The sequence below is a fragment of the Anopheles cruzii genome, chromosome 2, assembly GCF_943734635.1.
Source record: "Anopheles cruzii chromosome 2, idAnoCruzAS_RS32_06, whole genome shotgun sequence".
NCBI classification, from domain to species: domain Eukaryota; kingdom Metazoa; phylum Arthropoda; class Insecta; order Diptera; family Culicidae; genus Anopheles; species Anopheles cruzii.
This window is the reverse complement of record NC_069144.1, coordinates 46,007,376-46,027,720: the sequence shown is the minus strand read 5'-3', so window position 1 is coordinate 46,027,720 and position 20,345 is coordinate 46,007,376. Positions and strand designations below refer to the sequence as shown.

The 20,345-nt window shown below is 53.1% G+C and overlaps 3 protein-coding genes across 4 annotated transcripts in view; 2 read left to right on the top strand and 1 right to left on the bottom strand.

Moving 5' to 3' along the window:
* LOC128279161 (uncharacterized) overlaps positions 1 to 9,742 on the top strand; it is a 29,292-nt gene extending 19,550 nt beyond the window's left edge. Inside the window, exons 6-9 of the mRNA XM_053017880.1 lie at positions 71 to 1,919; positions 2,046 to 3,891; positions 3,975 to 4,177; positions 4,256 to 9,742. Coding sequence (XP_052873840.1) covers positions 71 to 1,919; positions 2,046 to 3,891; positions 3,975 to 4,177; positions 4,256 to 7,437 — 7,080 coding nt within the window. The 3' untranslated portion in view covers positions 7,438 to 9,742. The remainder of the gene's footprint in view (positions 1 to 70; positions 1,920 to 2,045; positions 3,892 to 3,974; positions 4,178 to 4,255) is intronic.
* Positions 9,743 to 10,575: 833 nt separating this feature from the next.
* Positions 10,576 to 11,751, top strand: LOC128279160 (uncharacterized). Its single transcript, XM_053017878.1, has 2 exons — positions 10,576 to 10,806; positions 10,878 to 11,751. The coding sequence occupies exons 1-2, from the start codon at positions 10,576 to 10,578 to the stop codon at positions 11,253 to 11,255; spliced, it is 609 nt and encodes a 202-aa protein (XP_052873838.1). The 3' UTR covers positions 11,256 to 11,751.
* Positions 11,276 to 20,138, bottom strand: LOC128267835 (ATP-dependent 6-phosphofructokinase). Of its 2 annotated transcripts, none has more exons than XM_053004779.1 (7): positions 19,807 to 20,138; positions 19,198 to 19,378; positions 17,482 to 17,978; positions 17,185 to 17,293; positions 13,681 to 13,869; positions 12,322 to 13,607; positions 11,276 to 12,234 (listed from the first exon to the last, which is right to left on the bottom strand). In XM_053004779.1, the coding sequence occupies exons 2-7, from the start codon at positions 19,345 to 19,347 to the stop codon at positions 12,093 to 12,095; spliced, it is 2,373 nt and encodes a 790-aa protein (XP_052860739.1). In that variant the 5' UTR covers positions 19,348 to 19,378; positions 19,807 to 20,138; the 3' UTR covers positions 11,276 to 12,092. The 2 variants fall into 2 exon arrangements, with proteins under 2 accessions (XP_052860739.1, XP_052860740.1); XM_053004780.1 differs by lacking the exon at positions 17,185 to 17,293 and adding an exon at positions 16,190 to 16,298.
* Positions 20,139 to 20,345: the final 207 nt, after the last annotated feature.

Sequence of the window (20,345 nt, the reverse complement as noted above, 5' to 3'; positions counted from 1 at the left end):
ATCCGCCGCCGTCGGACACCAGCTAGAGGAGGTAGAAGGGTTACTGACCGCGAACGCGTTGGCCTTTCAGAACGGACAAAACGCAGAATCGCTCGAGCAGCACATATCCAAGCTTATCATGCAGAACGAAGCGATCGTCGACGTGGTGGAGGCTCCGTTGCAGAAGAAGTACCATAAAATAACGGGCATAAGCCGGGGCATTTCGGTTACCGGTGTGGCTCCCCCCCTTGGTGGCGGCGGCTGCGGCGGTTCTTCGGTGTCGGCGACGGGCAGCTGCAACCCTATGCAAGGCGGACAAATGGTAGCGGCGCACGATTCGACTTCCACCCGGCTTCTGGCCAATGCGTTGCTGCACAAACGGCAGGCAGAAGAACAGCTACTTCTGCAGCACCAGCAACACCATTTGCTACAACAAATGCAACAGCAGGAGCAGCAACAGCAGCAACATTACTTTCACTACCTTCATCATCCCGGGCAGCAGCAGCAGCAGCAGCAAAATGTGATAAATTTGGCCAGCAAAGCGATTGTGGCACCAAAAACGAGCGCCACTGTTCGGCAGCAGGCGCAGCAGCAGCAGCAAAGACAACCGTTACTACAGGTGGTATCATCTTCGCTGACGTCCGTCGGTGACAATGCCGAAAATGGCCCTCTACTGTCGAATGGCCCAGAAGGGGCGTCTTCTTCCGCAGCCGGCACCAGGCCCGGGAGCAGGGGCAGTACGATCGTGGATGCCGATGAGCCAAGCACTGGCGGCATACAGCCTTTGAACCTCACCAAAACGACGACAAACACGGCAGATTATTCGCTATCGCAGGCCTCGGTTCTCCTGCAACCAGCGGCATCAGCGACGGTCAACAGCGCTTCGGTAGACGGTGAGCCATCGCACGCATTGAAACCGTATCGCAAGCGAGTGCTAGAACCGACATCGGCGGTATCCGTGGTGTCAGCGGTCGTGGCACCGACTGTAACGATGACGTTCGTAGCCACGTCGTCGTCGTCGTCGATGGTTTCGGTGTCATCCAGTTCGGCAGCGGCAGCATCAACGGCAGCAGTGGATATGGCACAACCACCACCGCATCACGTTCCGTTGCATGTGCAAATTTCAACGGCCCCCAGTGGCCCTATCGTTCCTCCGCTGCGACCAACGCCGACCTCGACACCGCCAATGACGGTGGCGAACCACCCGCAGAATCCGGAGCGTTCCATCATCAAGGATCTGCTGCTCAACTCGCGCGGCTTCGGGGTGGTGCAAAACCCGGACGGTGAGAACGGGGAGAACCTGTACACGTGCAAGATGTGCAACGTATCGTTCCGGGACGTGGATTCGCTCAAGTATCACATGATCTGCCACTGCCAGGGTAGCGGGAGCAATCTGAACAGCCCCTCGTCATCCAGTGCCCCGATCAGCCCGGTCGGCTCTCCGTCCGCTGCGGCGGCTTACATACGTTCGCGCTCCGTGAGCAGCCTGAAGCATTTGGCACGCTCCTCCCTGAATCCCCCGGCCACCGCAGGACGCCAGCCGTCGTCGCTGTGCAAACTCGCCAAATCCCAACTAACGAGACCGCGGCCGAAGCCGGAAAATATATCGATCGCACCGGCAGCGCTCGGTGGCTCGTCACCGGCACCGCTGCATGGCGGCGACAGCGACGGTGCAGGAACATCATCGAGAAGCGCCAGCACGTCGTTCGAGTTGATACAAAATCCGCTCCCTTCACCTGGGCCCCTGCTCGGAAACACGCGGCTCGTGGATCCACAGCGTGGCAACGATGGTAAATCACAAAAGCACGCGCCGTTGGCGGTGGACGGTGGTGCGATGGGCCGCCGGGAACCGGAAAAGGGCGCTGACGTGCTGGTCGAAATCGATCACGAGGAGTCTCACGAGCGTGCGGCAATGTTCCGCCAGGCGTTGCAGTCCGCGGGTAGTGCGTTGATTGAGACCATCGCCAAACCACCATCGTTGGACCCATCGCAATCGGGTCGTCGTTCGGCACTAAAGCTAGACGCTGACGGTTACGGTGGCAGCGGCAAAGTGGCAACGACGACGACGACACACTTTCACTTTCCACCAATCAACCAGATTACGGCCTACAATCCGCTAACGCTGCCAAAGGGACAAGCCGCCAGGCAAGAGACTGCCGATCCGTCACTGGGCCAGGCGTCTCAGATCGTGCACGGTGGAAAGCTGATCCCCTTCGTGCAGGGCATGCCAGGTCCAAACACGCTCACCGCGGTTGCCGTGCCCGGTGGTATGGATGCGCTGCAATCTGTCCGCACTGCCCCCGGCGTCAGTACGACGGTGGTCAATCTGCAGTCGCTGCTAACGATTGTCGTACCTGCCGGAAGCTGTTCCACTGCCTCGAGCGGTCCCACATTGGTCACCAGTTCGCTACCGTACAAAGTGCACCCGTCGGCGACCGATAACAGTTCGTCGCTGCTGGCGATCCAACAGATCTCCCGCCTCGGACCGGACCCGGCGGCTGTGGAAAAACATCTCAACAAATTTTCTGCTGCAGGAGCAGCGGTGCCACCAACGAATCAACCGAAGAATGGATTTTGTCGTGAAATCTGGTCACCCGCCAAACAGCAGACACAGGCGGCACCGGACGTGCTGTTCAAAAAGAGATTCAACTTCACACGGATCGCTGATAACATAAGTCCACGCAAAAAAGAAACCCCAAAAGAAGTGGTGCGCGGCACCGCCAGCGGGCTCGTCACAGAGGGCACGAAAAAGATCGAAGAAGTGCGGTACTTCAACTTCGAGACAATGATATCAAAGTCGGAAATACTGATAAAACCGCCACCACCGCCGTCCGCCACCGGCGTGACACCGACACCGTCATCGGCGGCGCAGCAACACGATAGCGCACCGATCGGTGCCTCTCCGGTGCCGCCGCCGCCGCCGCCGGATCAGAGTAACCTGACGCTGACGCTGGCTGCCAGTGGCTCATTTCCGGCCCCATCGAAAGCGAACAAATTCCTGCGCCCCAACACACTGCCCCTGAAGCCGGGTACCTTCACACCGAAGCGCCACCATGGCATAACGCCGACCAACAACACGATGCCGCTGATTTCACCGGAAACCCCACGCCCCTCGAAGAGCTGCCGGGAGCTGTACTTTAACGGGCACGCGTACACGAACATTGGCCTGAAGTCGAGCACGAAACCGTTCTACTGTACCGTCAACAAGACGCAACCGTTCTACTTCCAGACCACCAAGCAGCTGTCGATGTACAGCAACTGGCAGGTCCACCCGGAGAACGACCCGCATCCGCTCGGTTTCGGCCAGGTGACGGTGATGGCGCTGTACGATTCGAATCAACAGCTCGACCGACGGTACTCCATAGCCTGCCCGAAAACGGCCCCGCTAACGGTGGTGGCCAGTCGAGGTGACGTGGCCATCAGCACCGGAGCGCATTCGCTGGCGGGGGAAGCCAATGTTCGCACCACCCCGGTGGAGGTGACATCGAGTGTCGCTGGTACGCCGTTCGCACTGACGACGGCAATAGTTGTCGCCCAGCCGCAGCAGCAGCCATCGGCTGGGGTCGATTGTGCTACGTACGGTGGTGGTGGCCACAACACTGTTACGCCGCCACCGTGCGAGGGAACACTTTCCGCATCCTCCGAAACGCCCATGCTCAATGAACCTTCGATGGAGGCGTCCACGATTGGTTCCACGTCTCGGCAACCGTCACCGCGCAGTGAGTCGGCTGAGCCACCGCTTTCCGGGGGCTTCGAAAGTACGGAAGAGTACACGTACGTACGGGGCCGCGGCCGGGGCAAGCACGTGTGCCCATCGTGCGGTATTCGGTGCAAGAAGCCTTCGATGCTTCAGAAACACAAACGCACCCACACCGATGTGCGGCCGTACTCGTGTCACTACTGTAGCTTCCAGTAAGTAACGGCCCCACCCTGTTTTCGGGTAGGTTCTCGAGGTACACACTTTTTCACCGCCAACCGTCCATTCTCTCTTGCAGTTTTAAAACGAAGGGCAACCTAACGAAACACATGAAGTCCAAAAGTCACTACAAAAAGTGTACGGAATTGGGCCTCAATCCGGTGCCGGTGCACGTCGATGACGATGGCGATCAGCAGTCCGTATCGAGTGAGCGTACATCGACGATACCGGGCGATTCCGACACTCCCACCGATATGGATGCCGACGATACGGATGACAGTGGTACGTAGTGCGGGGGGGCAGGCGCTTTGAGGACGCAAGACGGCACTCTAATCTACAAACTCTTTACGCCCTTTACAGAAGAATCCAAAAATCGACTGCCAGAGCACGAGGCAGCGCAAGGTTTACTGTCGCTGTCGATGACTCGGCCAACGTCGGCCTGCAGTAGTCTCGGTGGTGGTGGCGGCGGCAGCGGCGGCCCTGGGTCTACCATGCTGTCCCTGGGAGATGCAACTGCCGGCACGGCTTACGTGAAGCCAAGCCCCGTAGCCTACATGATGCCAGTGGAGGCCGTGGCCGGTCCTCTGATGGAGGTTCATTGTGGATCGTCGGTAACGCTGGAAGCAATAGCCGCCGAAGCTACGATTAGGCGAGACGCCCTTCCGACGAATGTTGTCCTGTCCGGCGCGTCTCCAGCGACAGCTGCACCAGCACCGCGGCGTGTGATTACGTTTGGCAGTGGACCGAAGCTGGAGTACAACTTGCTCAAACACGAGCAGTACTACTCGGATCCGAACGTGGGCCGAAAGAAGCGGGACTACGAACGATCGTTACCGAACGCCAGCGAAGAAGCAGCCCAGGCGGGCGACGCGGATGATGAGGATGAAACGGCCCGACCGATGGATTTGACCAAGAAACCGAGACAGTTGCTGGCCGAACGACGGGATGGTGTGGAGGAGGTGGTCGCAGCAGCAGCCGGCATCACTGCCTCCGACGATCCACGCTACGACGATGGTCGGCGGTTGTCGATCAACTATCATCCCCAAACACACAAGCACCCACTGGCCATGGTAACGCCGGCCCAGCAGTCGGTCGAGTTAATGAGTCATCACGGTCCGTTACAACAAAATGTGCACCACCTCCACGAGCAGCAGCAGCAGCAACAACAACAGCAGCAGCAGCGGTATGCGGGTGCAGTGCAAATGTCGGACGTGTTGACGCCAATCACGGGCACGGCCAACCTGTTGACCACACTCGTGTCCAACACGGACAAGATCCCCTTGATGATACCGTTCGAGCCAACCGGTGGCACCACTCCCAGTGGCGTCGATGGGAATGCACATTTTCACGAGTACCTGAAACAGAGAGCCCTGCAGGACACCAAGATTAAGCAGAGCCAAATGAAGCCCGGTTGCGGTAGTGGCATCCTAATGATGCGGGACACCACACCTCCGGTTCAGCAGCAGCAGCAGCACCACCACCACCACCAACAACATTATCCAGTGCAGCCGAATCTGCTTTTGCAGCCCGCGGTGGTAGACCCGAACCACCAGAAGCCACCGAGCCACTCGCCGGGGACTCAGGGACAACCGAGCGCCGTAATGCCGTTGAGCACAACGACGACGGTGATCGGTGGTGGTGGTGTGCAGGCGACAACGGAACGTGTTTACCGTATTTTCAATGGCAAGAACGATCGCCATCGTACCACGCCCAGCGCGATCGCGGTCACTCCTAGCAACAACACGCTTACGTCGAGTGCCATCGTGTCCACGGTGGGTGAGACCACGGTGGGTGAACCGAAAACACTGCTGGAAGTGCCACTTCCGGGGTCGATGATCTGTTCCGTGATTCCGGGTCCGCCGGCTGTAACCGTCACGAGCGCCACGGTGGCGCGTGTGCTGGGTGGAGCCGAGTGCCCTCCACTGCCCGAGAATGCTTCCCCGATGGATACTCTGGCTGAAATAGCGGCCGGTTCGCTAAAGCTGGACGTTACCAAGGTACCAACGACGGTGTCGGCGGGTGACAAAGCGGTGGAACTTTCGGCTCCCGTGCTCCTCCCTACCCATGCTCGTTCGCGGAGCAACAGCTCCACCTCGGGTGCAAACAATGGTGCGCCCGTGGTGCCGGAGAGTGCCAAAACGTTGGCTTCCGAGTATCTGAAGCTGACCAAATCGGTTACAAATGCGGCGGGCAAGCGCAAGCGTGAGGACAGCGAGAGCGGAAGCACTACCTCCGATCAGGAGGGCCCGATCGGTGTATCCGCGCCTTCGACGGTGGCTGCCATGCTTCCCGTCGGCAATAGCGGCGTATCGTCCGAAGGCAGACCGATCGCAACGGTGGCTCCGATCGTGGCAAACGCTAATCCGCACGCTTCCCAGCAACAACCGGGTGACGGGAGTGCTCCAGCGAGTGCTGGGGTGGCCAGCAACCCGATGGGGTCTGTCGCCGCACCGTCGGCCGCAGCGACGGACGTTGCCGCTGCGCAAACAATCGGTCCCGTCCGGAAGATGGTCGTCGGTGAGGACGGTTTCAAGGCTTCCGGTGGCGAGTTTGTCGCGGGGACGGCACCTACGTTCTCCCACCACATGCAGGAGGACGGTGGCCGGCCGGTCTGTGAAATATGTCACAAAAAGTTCCACAAACTGTCGCAGCTCAGCATCCACATGAACATTCACTACATGGAGCGCAAGTACCGGTGCGAACCGTGCGGGACCAGCTTCCGGTCGCAGGGCCTCTACCTGAAACACGAACGGTCGGCGACGCACCGCAACAAGGTGTCGATGACGAACACGTTCGGTGTGGCAACCGACACGAACCCGCGACCGTTTTACTGTCGCGACTGTGACGTCGGGTTCCGCATCCACGGCCATCTGGCGAAGCATCTGCGCTCGAAGCTGCACATCCTCAAGTTGGAGTGTCTCGGCAAGATACCGTTCGGGACGTACACGAAAATCGAAGAGTCGGGCATGAACCTGAACGAGATCGACACATCGGACTGTGAAAATTCACTGTCCAGCTTTCAGCGGCTCGCGATTCAGTTGAAGGTGAAGGATTCTTCCAAGATGCTTCCGGCTGGCGGCAGTACTATTGATGGCCGCCCACTGTCCAGTGGTGGTGCTTGTGATAACGAAACGGACAGTTGCGACGAAACCGATAACGGTGGTGTCGGGCCGTCCGAAGTGTCTAGTGCAGGTGCTACAGCACCACCGAGGAAGAGTGGCGCTGAGCCTTCGTCCGAAGACTCTTCCCAACCGGAGTCGCGCCGAGCTAATCCGCGGACATCGGTGGATAGCAGCAGCGGCGGCAGTAGTGAGCGGCGACTCGGTTCTCGGGTCGAGCCGGGTGACGGAGGACCGCCGCTGGTGCAGCGTAGTGAAAGTGATATCGAGCCGCGGAACATAAACAACAACGTGAAGCGCAAATCGGACGATACGCCGGCTGGCGTTGGCGGCGAAAGCTCGGCGGCTTCCGACGCTAAACGGTTACGGTACGCGAACGAATTGGACGCCAAGGGTTCGGCCAACCTTCATGCTGTCGAATAGATTTCCCTACCGCCGTGTAACGCATAGGTGAGTGCCAAATTTTACTTCTGTGGGGTGGGGTGGCAAAGTAAAACAAAACCTATAAGTGTATTAAGGTACTACCATTCTGAAGTGCAAAAAACACTACGCTGTGTAGTAGTGTGCCCACAAAACGTATGTGCCAATCGAACGCGCGGTTCCGTTCTTTCCTTCCCACAACACAAAAAGGGGTTCACAAACAGCAGCAGCGCAGGACCCTTCGTAGAAGGGACAATTTATGGTTCAATATGTTGCACAATAAGCAGTTACTGTTACGTCTGTCGGGGTTAAAATAGTAGCGGTTCGGTTCGGATCTGGCCATAGAGTGGTCACCGGTTAGCGTTACGTGCGCGCTGTGGTTTAAGTAGGATTACAACACACGTTCTGCCCCCCCAAATGAGGCGAACGAACCGAATATCTAGGATAGAGGATTCCGTCGAAACGTGTGGACAAACAGAAAAGCATATCGTGTGTAGGCATATAATCCGTGTACGAAGGCGAATGAACCTCACTGATGAAGTCACTATAAAAACAAACGTGCGAGTGACCAAATTGTACACTAACATCGAGTCGAGTTTAGTATCGAGGATTAACAGATACCCTTATTCGATGTAGACAAACCAGTAAGAAAACAAAAACATACACAAACCTCTACACATCGAAAGTGCGATAAATATGCGATAAAATTATATGAAAACATATATTATATATTTTTATACTGACCAAGTTTTTCGGTTCCTCGCGCCTCTTGTCACAGGCTTATTTTTTGAAATCCCTTGACCAAGAGCTTGAGGCTAAACCTCTCTTCCTTAGGAATTTTTTGGCTATTATATGGTACGTCCTATTGGAAGAGGCAAACAAAAAACGGAGAAGAAAACACGGTACAACTGACACTTTTACCTACCTTCGTGTACACCACAACACCGTCTTTATCAGTCGAAAGATATCCATTGATCCATCGAGATATTTGTTACTTTTCCAAAGAAAGACAAACAAAAACATAGATAAAGCGGGCTTTACACTCTTAGAGATCCGTTGTCGCATATCAACACCCTTTTTGCAAAAATCTATTGTCGAGAGAACGTCGAGAGAAAACAATAGATAAACACCACCGTCACCACACAAAACATTCGGGGAAAGGTTCGTGGAAAACCGTCGCGGCGTGTCGTCGTCATCATTTGGAAACATTTTATAAAGGTATTTGTTGGATATTCTGTTCGACAGCCACTTTAGTGTGTCTCACAAGTGAGCCAATTTCACTTGTATTATTTGCACAAGACCTTTGGGCGGTTTGTGGCGTCGTGCAAGTTTTGTTGGGAAAAGAGTGTCCACTTTTGTGCGTTTATTTGAGGCAAGAAATGCAAAAACACATCGATATATGCCACATTACACATCAAAAACATTCGTTCGCGACCCTACATTATTGTAGTGTAGTGCGCCAAATGCCCGAACAATTTTAATATTAACGTAGCGGCCAACGGGTGGGACCGATCCGATGTCAACCGGTGACCGAAAAACGTAACTATATGATATATGTATATAATGAGTTAAAAACCAGAAACACAAGCTAAGCCGAAAGCTATACTAGTAGATATTATACGACTCATTACGATATATATATACAGCAAACACGATATATTTCATAGTAAAAAGAAGGTGATTTTAGGATGTAAAACTCTAAATCAGTAACAAACGCAAAGTGAACGGGAAATACATCTACACCTAAGCATCAATCAAACTCAAGATGATAAAACAATGGAGTAAAAAGCTGAAAATTCCTCACTAAAGTAGTAACTCACAAAAACCAAAAGTCGGGCGAACAGTAGAAAGCAAATAATCATTGGCAACAACGCACACAACTTGTTATTGGTTTACAAAATATTGAAACAGACAGCAACTACTATTACTACTACTACTGTGTAAAACCCGCGGACCAGAACCAGAACCGGAACGAAAGAAACCGAGAGAGAGAGAGAGAGAGGGTGACAGAGGATTTTCAACTGTAGTCAACCGCCATGCGTTGTGCTGGCTTCTTGGAAGACAGAACACTAGACACACTGTTGTTGTGACCAGAAAGAGTTTGATTGAGGGCCAACAATGAATTGGTGTGGCGGAACGGATACAAAAACGGACTTGTGGACACGGATAAAACTAACATCATGTGCATTCTATTTTATGCAATAGAAAAAAGGCAAGTCAAACCGAGCGCCAGTCAACGGAGCGCCGGTACATGCTATCAGTTAGGGTTATATCTTATAATTGAGTAATATACAAACCGATATACGATCAGTAGAGCGAATGGCGGGTATGATCTTTTCCTTTTTTGATTTCCCTCTTCTTCTCAATGCTTAAAGGAATGTCCGAAAAATTGCAAAGTTAACAGTGATTATAGAGTGGAAGGCGAACGGTTTTTCAGATTCCCGTCGCAGGTGCCAGCAGGTAATTCCATCAAACAAGTTGCGGGTTTGTGTTTATTTTAGCATTAGAACGCAACGTTTATGGTAGATGGTAGTTATTTGAGGTAAAATCGTAGTCATTTCCTGTTCCTGTTTCAACAAGAATTTCAATCGCTCACTCGTGGCGCCGCTCTTTCTAATCTTTCTGCCTTCCCAAAGCTCAGCATTATCACACTAACTTCATTACGATACGCGGGGACAGTAGCGGACCTTACACACATTACGCTTTCGCTTCGCTTTGCTTTACGTGAACACCGCTTTGGATGATCTGCTGTCTTGACGTAGATAATGTAATCGTCTGCATGTGACTGTGTGTGCATAGAAGTGTAAGGTTCGAAGGGTTCCGTTGTAGAACTCGTGGCGCTCGATCGCGCCGTGTCATCTCTTATCGGAGAGCGCTTTGTTGGTGTACCCGGGGGAACAGATATGGCACCGACCGACCTACGGACCGCTGTCTCCGCTCCTGTTTTAACCTTCCTCAATGCGGAAGTGCCAGAGTGTGACCCCCCGATGCCTGTATGCGTGACGTCAGTGCGACGACGATCATTTTACACCGCGATCGGCTCGCCGGCCTCTCTCTGGTGGTGCCAGTTCGTGCTGGCCGAGAGCGTGATCACCGGTGGCACCACAGGATTTGGCCAGTTGCTTGTGGCAGAGCCGCTAGATGACGACTCCGACTCCGGAGAGCTGCCAGTTGATCATTCCCCGGGTTGATGTGGTGTTTCTATCGTACCGACATCATCCGCAGGATGGGCGCAGTTCGGTGACGACGGCGCCGACGGTAACGCTGGACAGCATCTGCACGATCAGTCGGTACGAGCTGCAGCAACATTTGCGTGTGAAACGCACCGAACGGCACAGTATGAGTGAGGACGCTTACAGACACTACCGATGGGTAAGATAATGCTGTCAGCCATAGAACCGGGAGCCGACGTTTCTACCGTTAACGTCACCGTTCCTTTGCAGTACAATGCAGCTCTGGCGGCAGAGCTGAAAACGATAGGTAGCGACAGCCGGGACGGGCGGCCACTGCTACGCGTGTTCCACTGGTACATCGAAACGTCAAACGAGGCCGCGTTTCGGATCGAGGGCAAGCAGTACGAGGCCGTGTCGTTTGTGCTGGCAGCCGAAATCGAGCACTGGTACTGTAGTGCAGGGGTTGGCCAGGCGGTCAGACACGGCAGGCGGGTCAGGATGGGGGATCAACCGTCGCTCCTGACACACGACGTAGTGCGCCACCGGCCTGCAACAGGGGGGAGCAACAATCTCCGGAAGCCACGAAAAACCTTCCTCCAAAGTATCGGCGAAGAAGTGGAGGAACCGACCGACACGGCAGGACAGTAATAGCAAGTGGCGTGTTTCTGTGTTTGCACAACGATGATAAATTCAGATTTTATTAGCTTTCCATATCTTTAACATTCATCGCATCCACCAGAAGGGAGAGACAGATAATAGACGATCGACGATCGGTCGAGAGGACCTCCTTCTTAACCGGTGGCGCATGGTACGATAGCTTTCTGCGAGTCTTCCAGATATTAAGGACGATCCGGCCACCGTTTGTTAGTAAGCGGTTTTGATTAACAGCTTGTGAATGTGGTGCGCTCTCGTGTACTTTGTTCTCGGTCGGGTGTGCTGGTACTGATAACGATTGCACGATTCAATGGGATGTCGCGTCGGAGAAGTGCGTTGTTTAAGGATGGCTAATAATACTTTTCGTACGAGCGACAGCTTGCGTAGAATATGAGTACGACACACACACACTCCCGACGAATGCGGAACGATGGCCAGAACGGAACGATCCTCTTCAACTCCGATCTGGGTTTTCTGGTCGCCGATACAAACAATAAATACTTGTTTTTAAAACATACAATGAAACAACAACATACACGAAAAGAGTGGGACGCGTCAAACACACGCGGCTGGCCTTTTTCTTAGGGGGTGGGTGGTAAGTGCGCTAAGTAACGGTAAATTGAGCTAAGATCCTAATTGTAAGCGGTTTGAGAGTAACACTTTTGAAGCGGTCTTCTGGTGGTCTCTCTCTCTCCGAATTCGCTAACGAACGAATGAACGATGAATGTGCCGGTCATCAGAGCATCGGGTTCTTTGGACACTTTTGGTTGAGGATAGAATTAGCGTTGCTAAGAAAACTAAGGAGTTCTCCCGGGAAGCACTCGGATCTCCTTAGGCACACGGCGAATCGGTAGACATTTCCTCCTCGACCGTAATGTATAAGCCCTCCTCCTCGTACGTGGAATCGTGTTTGGCCAGAATCCGCAGCAAGGGGCGCAACTTCAGCCACCACTGGTGCTTGGGGATGCGTTGTCTGTGTTGGGGGGGACGAGCGAAAAAAAGGAATGTTGTTATGAACCAGAGGCCAGGCCAGACGGGTTTCCCGTTCCGGTGCACTTACTCGAAGTTAGTTTCGCCAATCAGCTCCTTAAGCGGCGAAAACTTGTACTGCCGGCGGACCAGACCGAGCAGGCAGGCAGATTCGGGGCCTTTGGCGAGAATCGAACCGTCCGGCTTGGTGTTGGCCTTCAGCTGCTCCACCAACCACTCGACGCACTTGGCCGCCATCTTGGTGCCCATGTTGCGATCGAACGGCGTCGGCGAACCACCCTGCTGCATGTGGCCGAGCACGTTCGAGCGTGTCGAGAACAGGCCTTTGCCCTCCTCCGAGTACAGCCGGTAGATGAACTCGGTGTTGTAGTTGTCCGACGCCTTCTCGTTGCGCAGGATCAGGCCGCGCTGCACGCCCTCGCTCATCTTCGACGCCATGTGGTACACGTCCTGCTGCAGGTCCTTGATCGCGAACTTTTCCTCGTAGATGTAGGCCGCGTCCGCCCCGCCGGCCAGCCCGGCCAGCGTGGCCAGGTAGCCGCAGTAGCCGCCCATCGTTTCGATCACGAACACGCGCCGCTTCGTGCCCTGCGCCGACTGGCGGATCCGGTCGCAGATCTCCGTGATCTCGTTCAGCCCGGTGTCCGCGCCGAGCGAAAACTCCGTCCCGGGCACGTTGTTCGAGATGGTCGACGGAACGACGACGAGCGGGATGCAGAACTCCTTGAAGTTGTCCCGCTGGTCGGTCAGCTGGCCCGCCGCATGGTACGCCTCGAAGCCACCGATGATCAGCAGGGCCTGAATGTTGAACTCCTTCAGCCGCGCGGCGATCTCCTTGAACTTGCCCTCCGGCAGCGTACGCTTCGTGCCGAGGAACGCACCGCCCTGACCGACCCATCCGGTTACGTCGGACCACTCCATCTTCTTGATCTGGCCCCCGACCAGACCCTCGATACCGTCGTGGATGCCCATCACCGTGTCGCCGCGGTAGATGCAGTTGCGCACAAACGAGCGCACCGCCGCGTTCATGCCGCAGGCCGGCGCACCGATGTGCATCACGGCCATCGTGTACCCGCCGACCCCGCGGCCCTGCTCATCGAACGCACTCTTCGGTGGCTTCAGGCGCGTCAGCATCTTGTACGTTTCCAGGTTGCGCGCAAACGAGCGGCCCCGTAGGTTGACGGCCAGCTCCCAGTTCTTGTCCGCCATGGCCTGGGCGACCGATTTCGTCCGCTCGACGCACTCCATCAGCGGCACGCGCACCGCCTGATTACCGTCCAGCGACACCACGCACGGTTCCGTCTTGTCGTCCGCCTCCATCAGGGCTAGGACCGCCTCGGCACCCATCCGGCAGCCCTACACACGGGAGAGACTTTAGTACTGAGCAAATTCGAATTCGAGCGGTTAGTGAATTTGGTTTGCGGCTTACCAGCACACGATCGAAGGCGCTCGGGTTGCCGCCGCGCTGCACGTGACCGAGCACGGTGATGCGCGTGTCCTGCTGCAACCGATCCACCACGACCTGTTTCACCTTTTCCGCCGTAATCGGGTTACCATCGCGATCGATCGCACCTTCCGACACGATGATGATGTTCAAGCGCTGGCCCGCCGATCGCTCCTAATGGGGATTAGTGGCGTGGTTTACGAAAACAGGACACTCATTACTACCCTTTTTTTTCGAACTCGGCGCTGCTGGGTTCGCCCCGTCGGCACTGGGTTAAACACACTGGGTGGTCGAATGTGAACTGTGGTGGGGCGGTATAGTCGGCGGACAGGGGAAATGAATGATCGTGATCGAGGGAACGGGATGGGTGCGGGGAGCAGGAGCGAAAGATCGTTGGTGAAGATGATGGCAATGAAGTGAAACAATGGCGTATGGTACAGGTGTTCCGGGATAGCTCATCATCCGTCCGTGATTCGAACATGAACTCACTCGGGAACTCGCTCGATTGTGAACAAGCACAAACGAGCCGCGTTCGTAAAAGCCATACAAACATACATTGCAACACGGGACATTTAAGCAGAGAGTGGGTTGGCTTTGGCTTCATAACTTGCCGTATGAATGATTGGCGAATGAAGGCGAGCGTAATACTAACAAACAGTAACCGACTCGGTTGGTGGTGATTATACAGCAAGCTAAAGCAAAACATTACACAATCTCATGCACAACTAAAAGAAAACTTTTTTAAATTTCGTGACACGCATTTCGTGGAGTCCCAAAAGGCGCGTTGCTACACTCCAGTGCTACTATGATTTGCTACCAAGCATTATTGTGTGTGCAAAACATTTACGGGGACTACTTGATGCTTTTTCTTTAACCTTCTCCTCGGTGAGCTGGGTGATGGGTGTGATCCGTGTAGGACTTGCCTGAAAAACCTTTGGACCTCCCCGAGGGTAAAAAGCTTTTGAAAAAAACACATGGTGCCGAAGGTTTGAAGCTTTCGGGATAAACGGAAACATCAAAATGATGCCTTCAACAGCAAATAACGAAGCAGGTAAACTTAAAACTGGTAACGATCGACCTGCCAGCTGGCAGTGGATAGATTGATTGAGACTGGTGGATAGCTCTAAGAAAACGGACAGAAGAACAGTTGGGGGAGAAAGCGTGTTTTGTAGTGTAGGTACTGTGGTCGACCAGAATGACCCAAGGATTGGTGGGAACCGTTTAAGCTTCTGGGATCTGGGAAGGAAGATTCAGGGGTTTGGAACATTGAGGCTGTGTGACAAAGGAGACCCCGCGGTAGGTTTATGTGTGTATTGAAGTATATATGTGTGTGGGTGTGTGTTGGTTGGGGGGTGAAGGAAGTAGTATGGTATGGTGCGTACCTGTAGGATTTTCTTACACAATTTTTCTGGCCAATTATGCACTACTGGATCTTCCGGAATGAACACATAGTCCGCCTCGCTAGCTAAAGCAGCCATTATGGCCAGGTAACTATAAACACACATAATAATAAGTAATAATAATCATAATTGCTTTCGGGAGGGTCTCGGCGAGATACGTAGATATGGGGTCCGGGTGAAACACATACCGCGCGCGCTGCTGTTGTTAGCACAAAAAAACAAAACAAAATGCAAACGGATAAAAAAACGGACGGTACTTATGTGAAACCAAAATGGCAAGAATTCGACCTCAACTTTCGGCATGTGCTTCTTTTGGCCCGCTGCAGTAGAATATGTAGAGTAGAAGCCTATCGCATTTGTGACGTTCACGGTGGTGACCAGTTTTTCTTCCTCGGAAAGACGATTGCTTCCGCAGTTTTAAATTTTTTCTCCTTTAAGATTACTCTTCACAAAGATGGAACAATGCGCGAATGCGGGTATGGTTCTGTGGGGAACTGGTGCCATGAATAGTCGAATAGTCCGAATCGAACAGAACATGTTCTGCGGATGCTTGATAACGAAACGGTGAACGGTCTATGAGGACCCCGGTGGGGCGGCGCCTTTAAGATCTCCGTGGGATCTCCAATTTTGTGCCAAAAAAAAAGGGGGCAATATTTGGAAAAATTTAGTAGCAAAAATGACGACCACAACGAGAGGACACATTCATTCACTAAACTAATATCGACACACAGCAGAACATGATCTTTAACCGAGTGTTTCACACGCCAATTAAAATTTGGTTTTCGATGATGGAGCGCTCTAGGGTCTAGAGAAAGCCTCATGCTACTTTTGAATGAACAGCCAAATCGTGGTCACGAGTGGAGCTGTGAATCGTGGCGCGTTGGTGTGCGATCAGGCGATGATATTGCGATAAAGAAAAGCACAAAAATATTAAAGAGCCGAGCGGGGTGCCGAGGCTCTGGCCGAGCAAAGAGCGAATGATTTTTTTCCGGAACAGCTTCCGGTGTGAAACGCGTCGTGAGAGCATGAGATTGGCATGAAATATGGTGTGAATGCTGTTGTTGTTGGTTCGTGGTACTGTTCTATTCGCTTGCCTGTGTCAATTGCTTGCAGAGACGTTCCGGCCAATCGGGTTTCGGAGGGTCTTCCGGAATGAAAATGTAATCTGCTTCGACGCAAAGGCCGGCCACTACCGCCAGATAGCTGTGAAAAATATGAGGAGCACACATGGTGGAATCGGTGGATGATATTCGTGGCGTGGCTTGATCGTGTGCGCGTTTTGACCAATTTTTGAACCGTGATGCTGACCGTGTCCGTAAGATGGCAAATTTTGTAACAATTTTGGGTTCTCATCGAGGTGGATGGGAAACGAAGTAGGCTATGGCTGCTGACGAACGCGAATGATGTGCGAACGAAGTGTGAACGAAGTGTGATAGTATCTGGGCGTACAGGAGGGAATATTTAGCCACATGGTGGCCGTATCCAGTATAGTGGTTGTCCAATAGGTTCTGGAGAAGTACCCCGAGCTTTAGTTGGAGAAAATGAGTAACCCAAACTCGCAATATAGACGGGTCGCGGTACATGCACCGGTTGGTAACCGGTTGGTAACCGGTAACGAGTAACACAGGATATTCCGATCTAGAGTACATTGCAAATTTCCTTTGTGGATCCGCAGTAGCAACAGCAGGGATTCAGGATAACGCAGCGTGTTAAAAGGTAAGAAACGGATGTCAGATCCAGGCTTTGGTTGCTCGAGATATCGTCACCGGTGAAGTTAGCGCTACATGGGTCGGTCGTTTAGCACCAAGTGGAGAACAGGGCTACACTACAATGTGTTGTTCATGCGTACAAATTCGTTTTCTTTTCCAGTATGTACGTTCTTGATAACGACGTCACGCGGAGATCCCCGATAGCGGACCTCCGTTTTGGTTGTGGCACATGAACAAACGGGCGTTATTGGAGATGCAGTTGCGAACGATATGGTGGAACAAGAGTGGGTCAATTAGAGACGGCTAGTGGACGTGGATGCATAACATCTGCGAGAGAGAGAACACAGGAACCCGGGCGGGTGGGTGGGTAAATGGCTTGCCTGTTCCAGCTTGTCGCAGATTTTCGTCTCCCAATCCCGTGGTGGCGGCGACTCGGGAATAAATACGTAATCGGCCTCCGAAATCACACCGGCAACGACCGCCAGATAGCTGATCGCGAGTGTGTCGGTGTCGGGCAACGGATCAAGCAACCGTGGAAAGAGTACAACCAAATATAGTCATTGAACGCGCAGGGAGTGGCAGCAGTAAGTGCTTTTCGTGGACAGACAGACTATCAGGATCCTTCCAATTTTTATCGGGGAAATTTGGAAAAGGGGCTCCCGCTCCCGGAAACTTACCCGCAGTGCCGTCCCATCACTTCCATGATGAAGGTACGCTGGTGGGAGTACGCCGTGCTGACGATCGCATCGATCGCCTCGATGATGCGATGCAACGCGGAATCGGTGCCGATGGTCATGTCCGTGCCGCAGAAATCGTTGTCGATCGAACCGACCATACCGGCGATGTGCAGACTCTTGTACTTGATCCGCTGGTCCTGCGTGATACGATTGCTGGCCAGCAACTCGTCCAGCAAGCTGGCCCACTCCTGGCGGAACAGATTGGCTCCGGTGAGCGAACCATCGCCACCGATCACGACCAGATTCGTAATTCCACGCGACACCAGATTGTGGGCCGCCTGCAGTCGCCCGGCACGCTCCCGGAAGTCCGTGCAGCGGGCCGACCCGATGACGGTTCCACCGCGGTGGATGATGCTCGACACGGAGGACCAATTCGTCTCGACTATATTGTCTCCACCGTCCACCATGCCCTGGTAGCCCTCGCGGATGAAGTAGACCTAGTGTGCGATAGATTTTGGAAGATCCAGTGAGTTATCCAGGATTATCAACCAACGATACGGTACCGAAGCGAATTAAACTAAAGCAGGCGCCTGGTATGCCGTGGAGATAATGAGCAACCTGGCGTCTCCATCATCTTGACGAACAGAAACCGAGCAGGCACCAGGGTCTTATGTTTAAATCATTTTCAATTGCTGCGAATTGAATCCTCGCACAACATAACGGGTTCCACTTAACCTGTCTGACCTTTCCGCCCAACAAAAATGGGACACACACACACGCGGCTGCTACAGCTGTTAGGGAGGCAGAGGGCGTGTTGTATGTTTCGAAATATTGTGACCGTTTCAAGGTCACGATGACGGACCGTTTGCTTTGGGTAGTGTGTCTTGAATGATTAATTTCTTGGATCAAAAATCTTTTCTACTTGGGAATGACAAAATTTCTCGAGGTTTCATAAAAAAAAACCCAGGTGCCTGTCGAAACAGCCTTATAATGATGGCAAAACTTTGGCAAAAAAGGTTATCTATAAATCATGATAATTTCCTAAATTGATAAAGAGCCCAATAAACCATTTCGCGTTCGTGTTCGTGTGCGCCCTGCGTACCGGCCTTTCAGAACCTAAAGAACTGGGTCTATGATGGGTACGATAAGGTCGCGGTAGCGGTATCAGTACGTGGTACGCCGCTCTAACAACAACATTGGTGGGGCATGGTCATGGTCGAATGGCCGTGTGGACTCACGACGGCCATCCACTGACCTAGGCGTACATTTGAATGATATATTTTTAGGCTTCCGTCCGCGCCCTCCTTGCTGTTGGGCTTGGCCTTGCAGGGCACAGCAGCGTATCCTTGCGACGGACCGTCTACGTACGACCACGGCACACCAGTGGGGCCAGGATCAAGGAATATTGTGTTTTTGCGTCGTGCCGAAAGCGAAGCCAACAAGTTTAGTAGCATGTTCAACCAATTTTTCAATGGCCGTTCGCTGCCCTAGTGGGTGTGCTTGGGCACTCACTGGTAGTTGAGGCAGTTATTTTTAGATATTGAAATACTTCAAAAATGTTCGAACCTCTAGTGGTCGTCCGTTAGCAAAAAAACAAAAACGCTCAACTGACATTACTTGGGGGTAGCGTCGTAAAACAGCGTGCGCAGAACCGTGGACTTATTTATTGGACTGCTAATGTTAGTGTTATGGTAAAGTTCTGCTAATCTGGCGTACCTTGCATCCGACATAAATGCCCATCCGAACGACGGCTCGGACAGCCGCATTCATGCCTTGGGAGTCACCTCCGCTGGTGAAAACGGCGATACCTTTTCCCTTGTGGGCTCCATGCTGAATGAACCGTTGCACCTGACCACCGGACGACATTCTTTCTCTCCGGGTATGTTTTCCTCAGCAGCTTTTGGACCGAATCGAGGGGTAGCCCAAGAAATGGCGACACCAATGGAGAAATGAAAAGAGAAAGAGAAACGAATTGGAATACGGACAGCAGAGCGAATGAGACACTGGCGCTAGTCCTTGAGTAACACACAACACACACTTCACATGTCCTTAGAAACGAGCTTTGCGAAGGCATTAGTTTTAAATTACTAGCCTAGTAGGCGATAATCGCACATCGCACCGGGATCGGTGGTAGACCAACGTCGCACACTTTCACAGTCTAGTTGAGTGAGGCCAGAAACCAAAACACCACCACACGTTGGTCATCCTGATTATATCATGCCCTGTATCGCGCTATTTATTGCAGAAAACTAGAAAAGGCTCGCTCGCGGGATCGATTCCCGAAGCAACCAGAAACATCGCACAGTTTGGCAGTAAGACACTCACTTAGACAGCACCCTGGAAATGGTTTAACTAGCGTAGTAACCGTTGGAAATTCCGTACGCAGTCGAAGGAACTGGGAAGCAGAGTATCCGCGAACGAAAGCCGACGACGACGATCGGGCAACGCTCAAAAGACAACTGACTTTTCTACGGCCCGCAGATCCGCACCCGCGCGTTAAATAAACGAAATGAAGCCGGTGGCGAGCAGGACGAGAGGAATTGGTCTGGTCGGTGATGATTACCGCGATTCCTGCCTCCACGCACACGCACTCTTTTTCGCTCGTCCGTGCTTTGGAGCAAGACGCCGCTGCAATGCAAACTTTCTTATTGCTGCCTACTCTGTTAGAGGTGATCCAGAATGACATTTCAAGGTGACTTTAAGAGGAGGGAAAATATAAACTGGTCGCCCAGTGGTTGCGGTAGGTTGTCGGTAAAACTGCAGAACACTGTTTGATAGCATGGGCTGTGGAATTCCTCTCCATGTTGTTTGGAAAACTATCAAAAAACTATAAAGTGAGTGTTGAAATTAACAAAACACCAACA

Bases quoted from the DNA above. Each gene is read 5' to 3' on its own strand.
- LOC128279160 (XM_053017878.1), top strand. From the start codon at position 10,576: ATGACGACTCCGACTCCGGAGAGCTGCCAGTTGATCATTCCCCGGGTT. The intron at 10,807-10,877 runs GTAAGATAATGC...GTTCCTTTGCAG, and splicing joins CTTACAGACACTACCGATGG to TACAATGCAGCTCTGGCGGC.
- LOC128267835 (XM_053004779.1), bottom strand. From the start codon at position 19,347: ATGTCGTCCGGTGGTCAGGTGCAACGGTTCATTCAGCATGGAGCCCAC. The intron at 13,870-17,184 runs GCAAGCCATTTA...AATCCCCATTAG, and splicing joins TCTGCGACAAGCTGGAACAG to GAGCGATCGGCGGGCCAGCG. The intron at 13,608-13,680 runs GTAAGCCGCAAA...TCCCGTGTGTAG, and splicing joins GCGCCTTCGATCGTGTGCTG to GGCTGCCGGATGGGTGCCGA.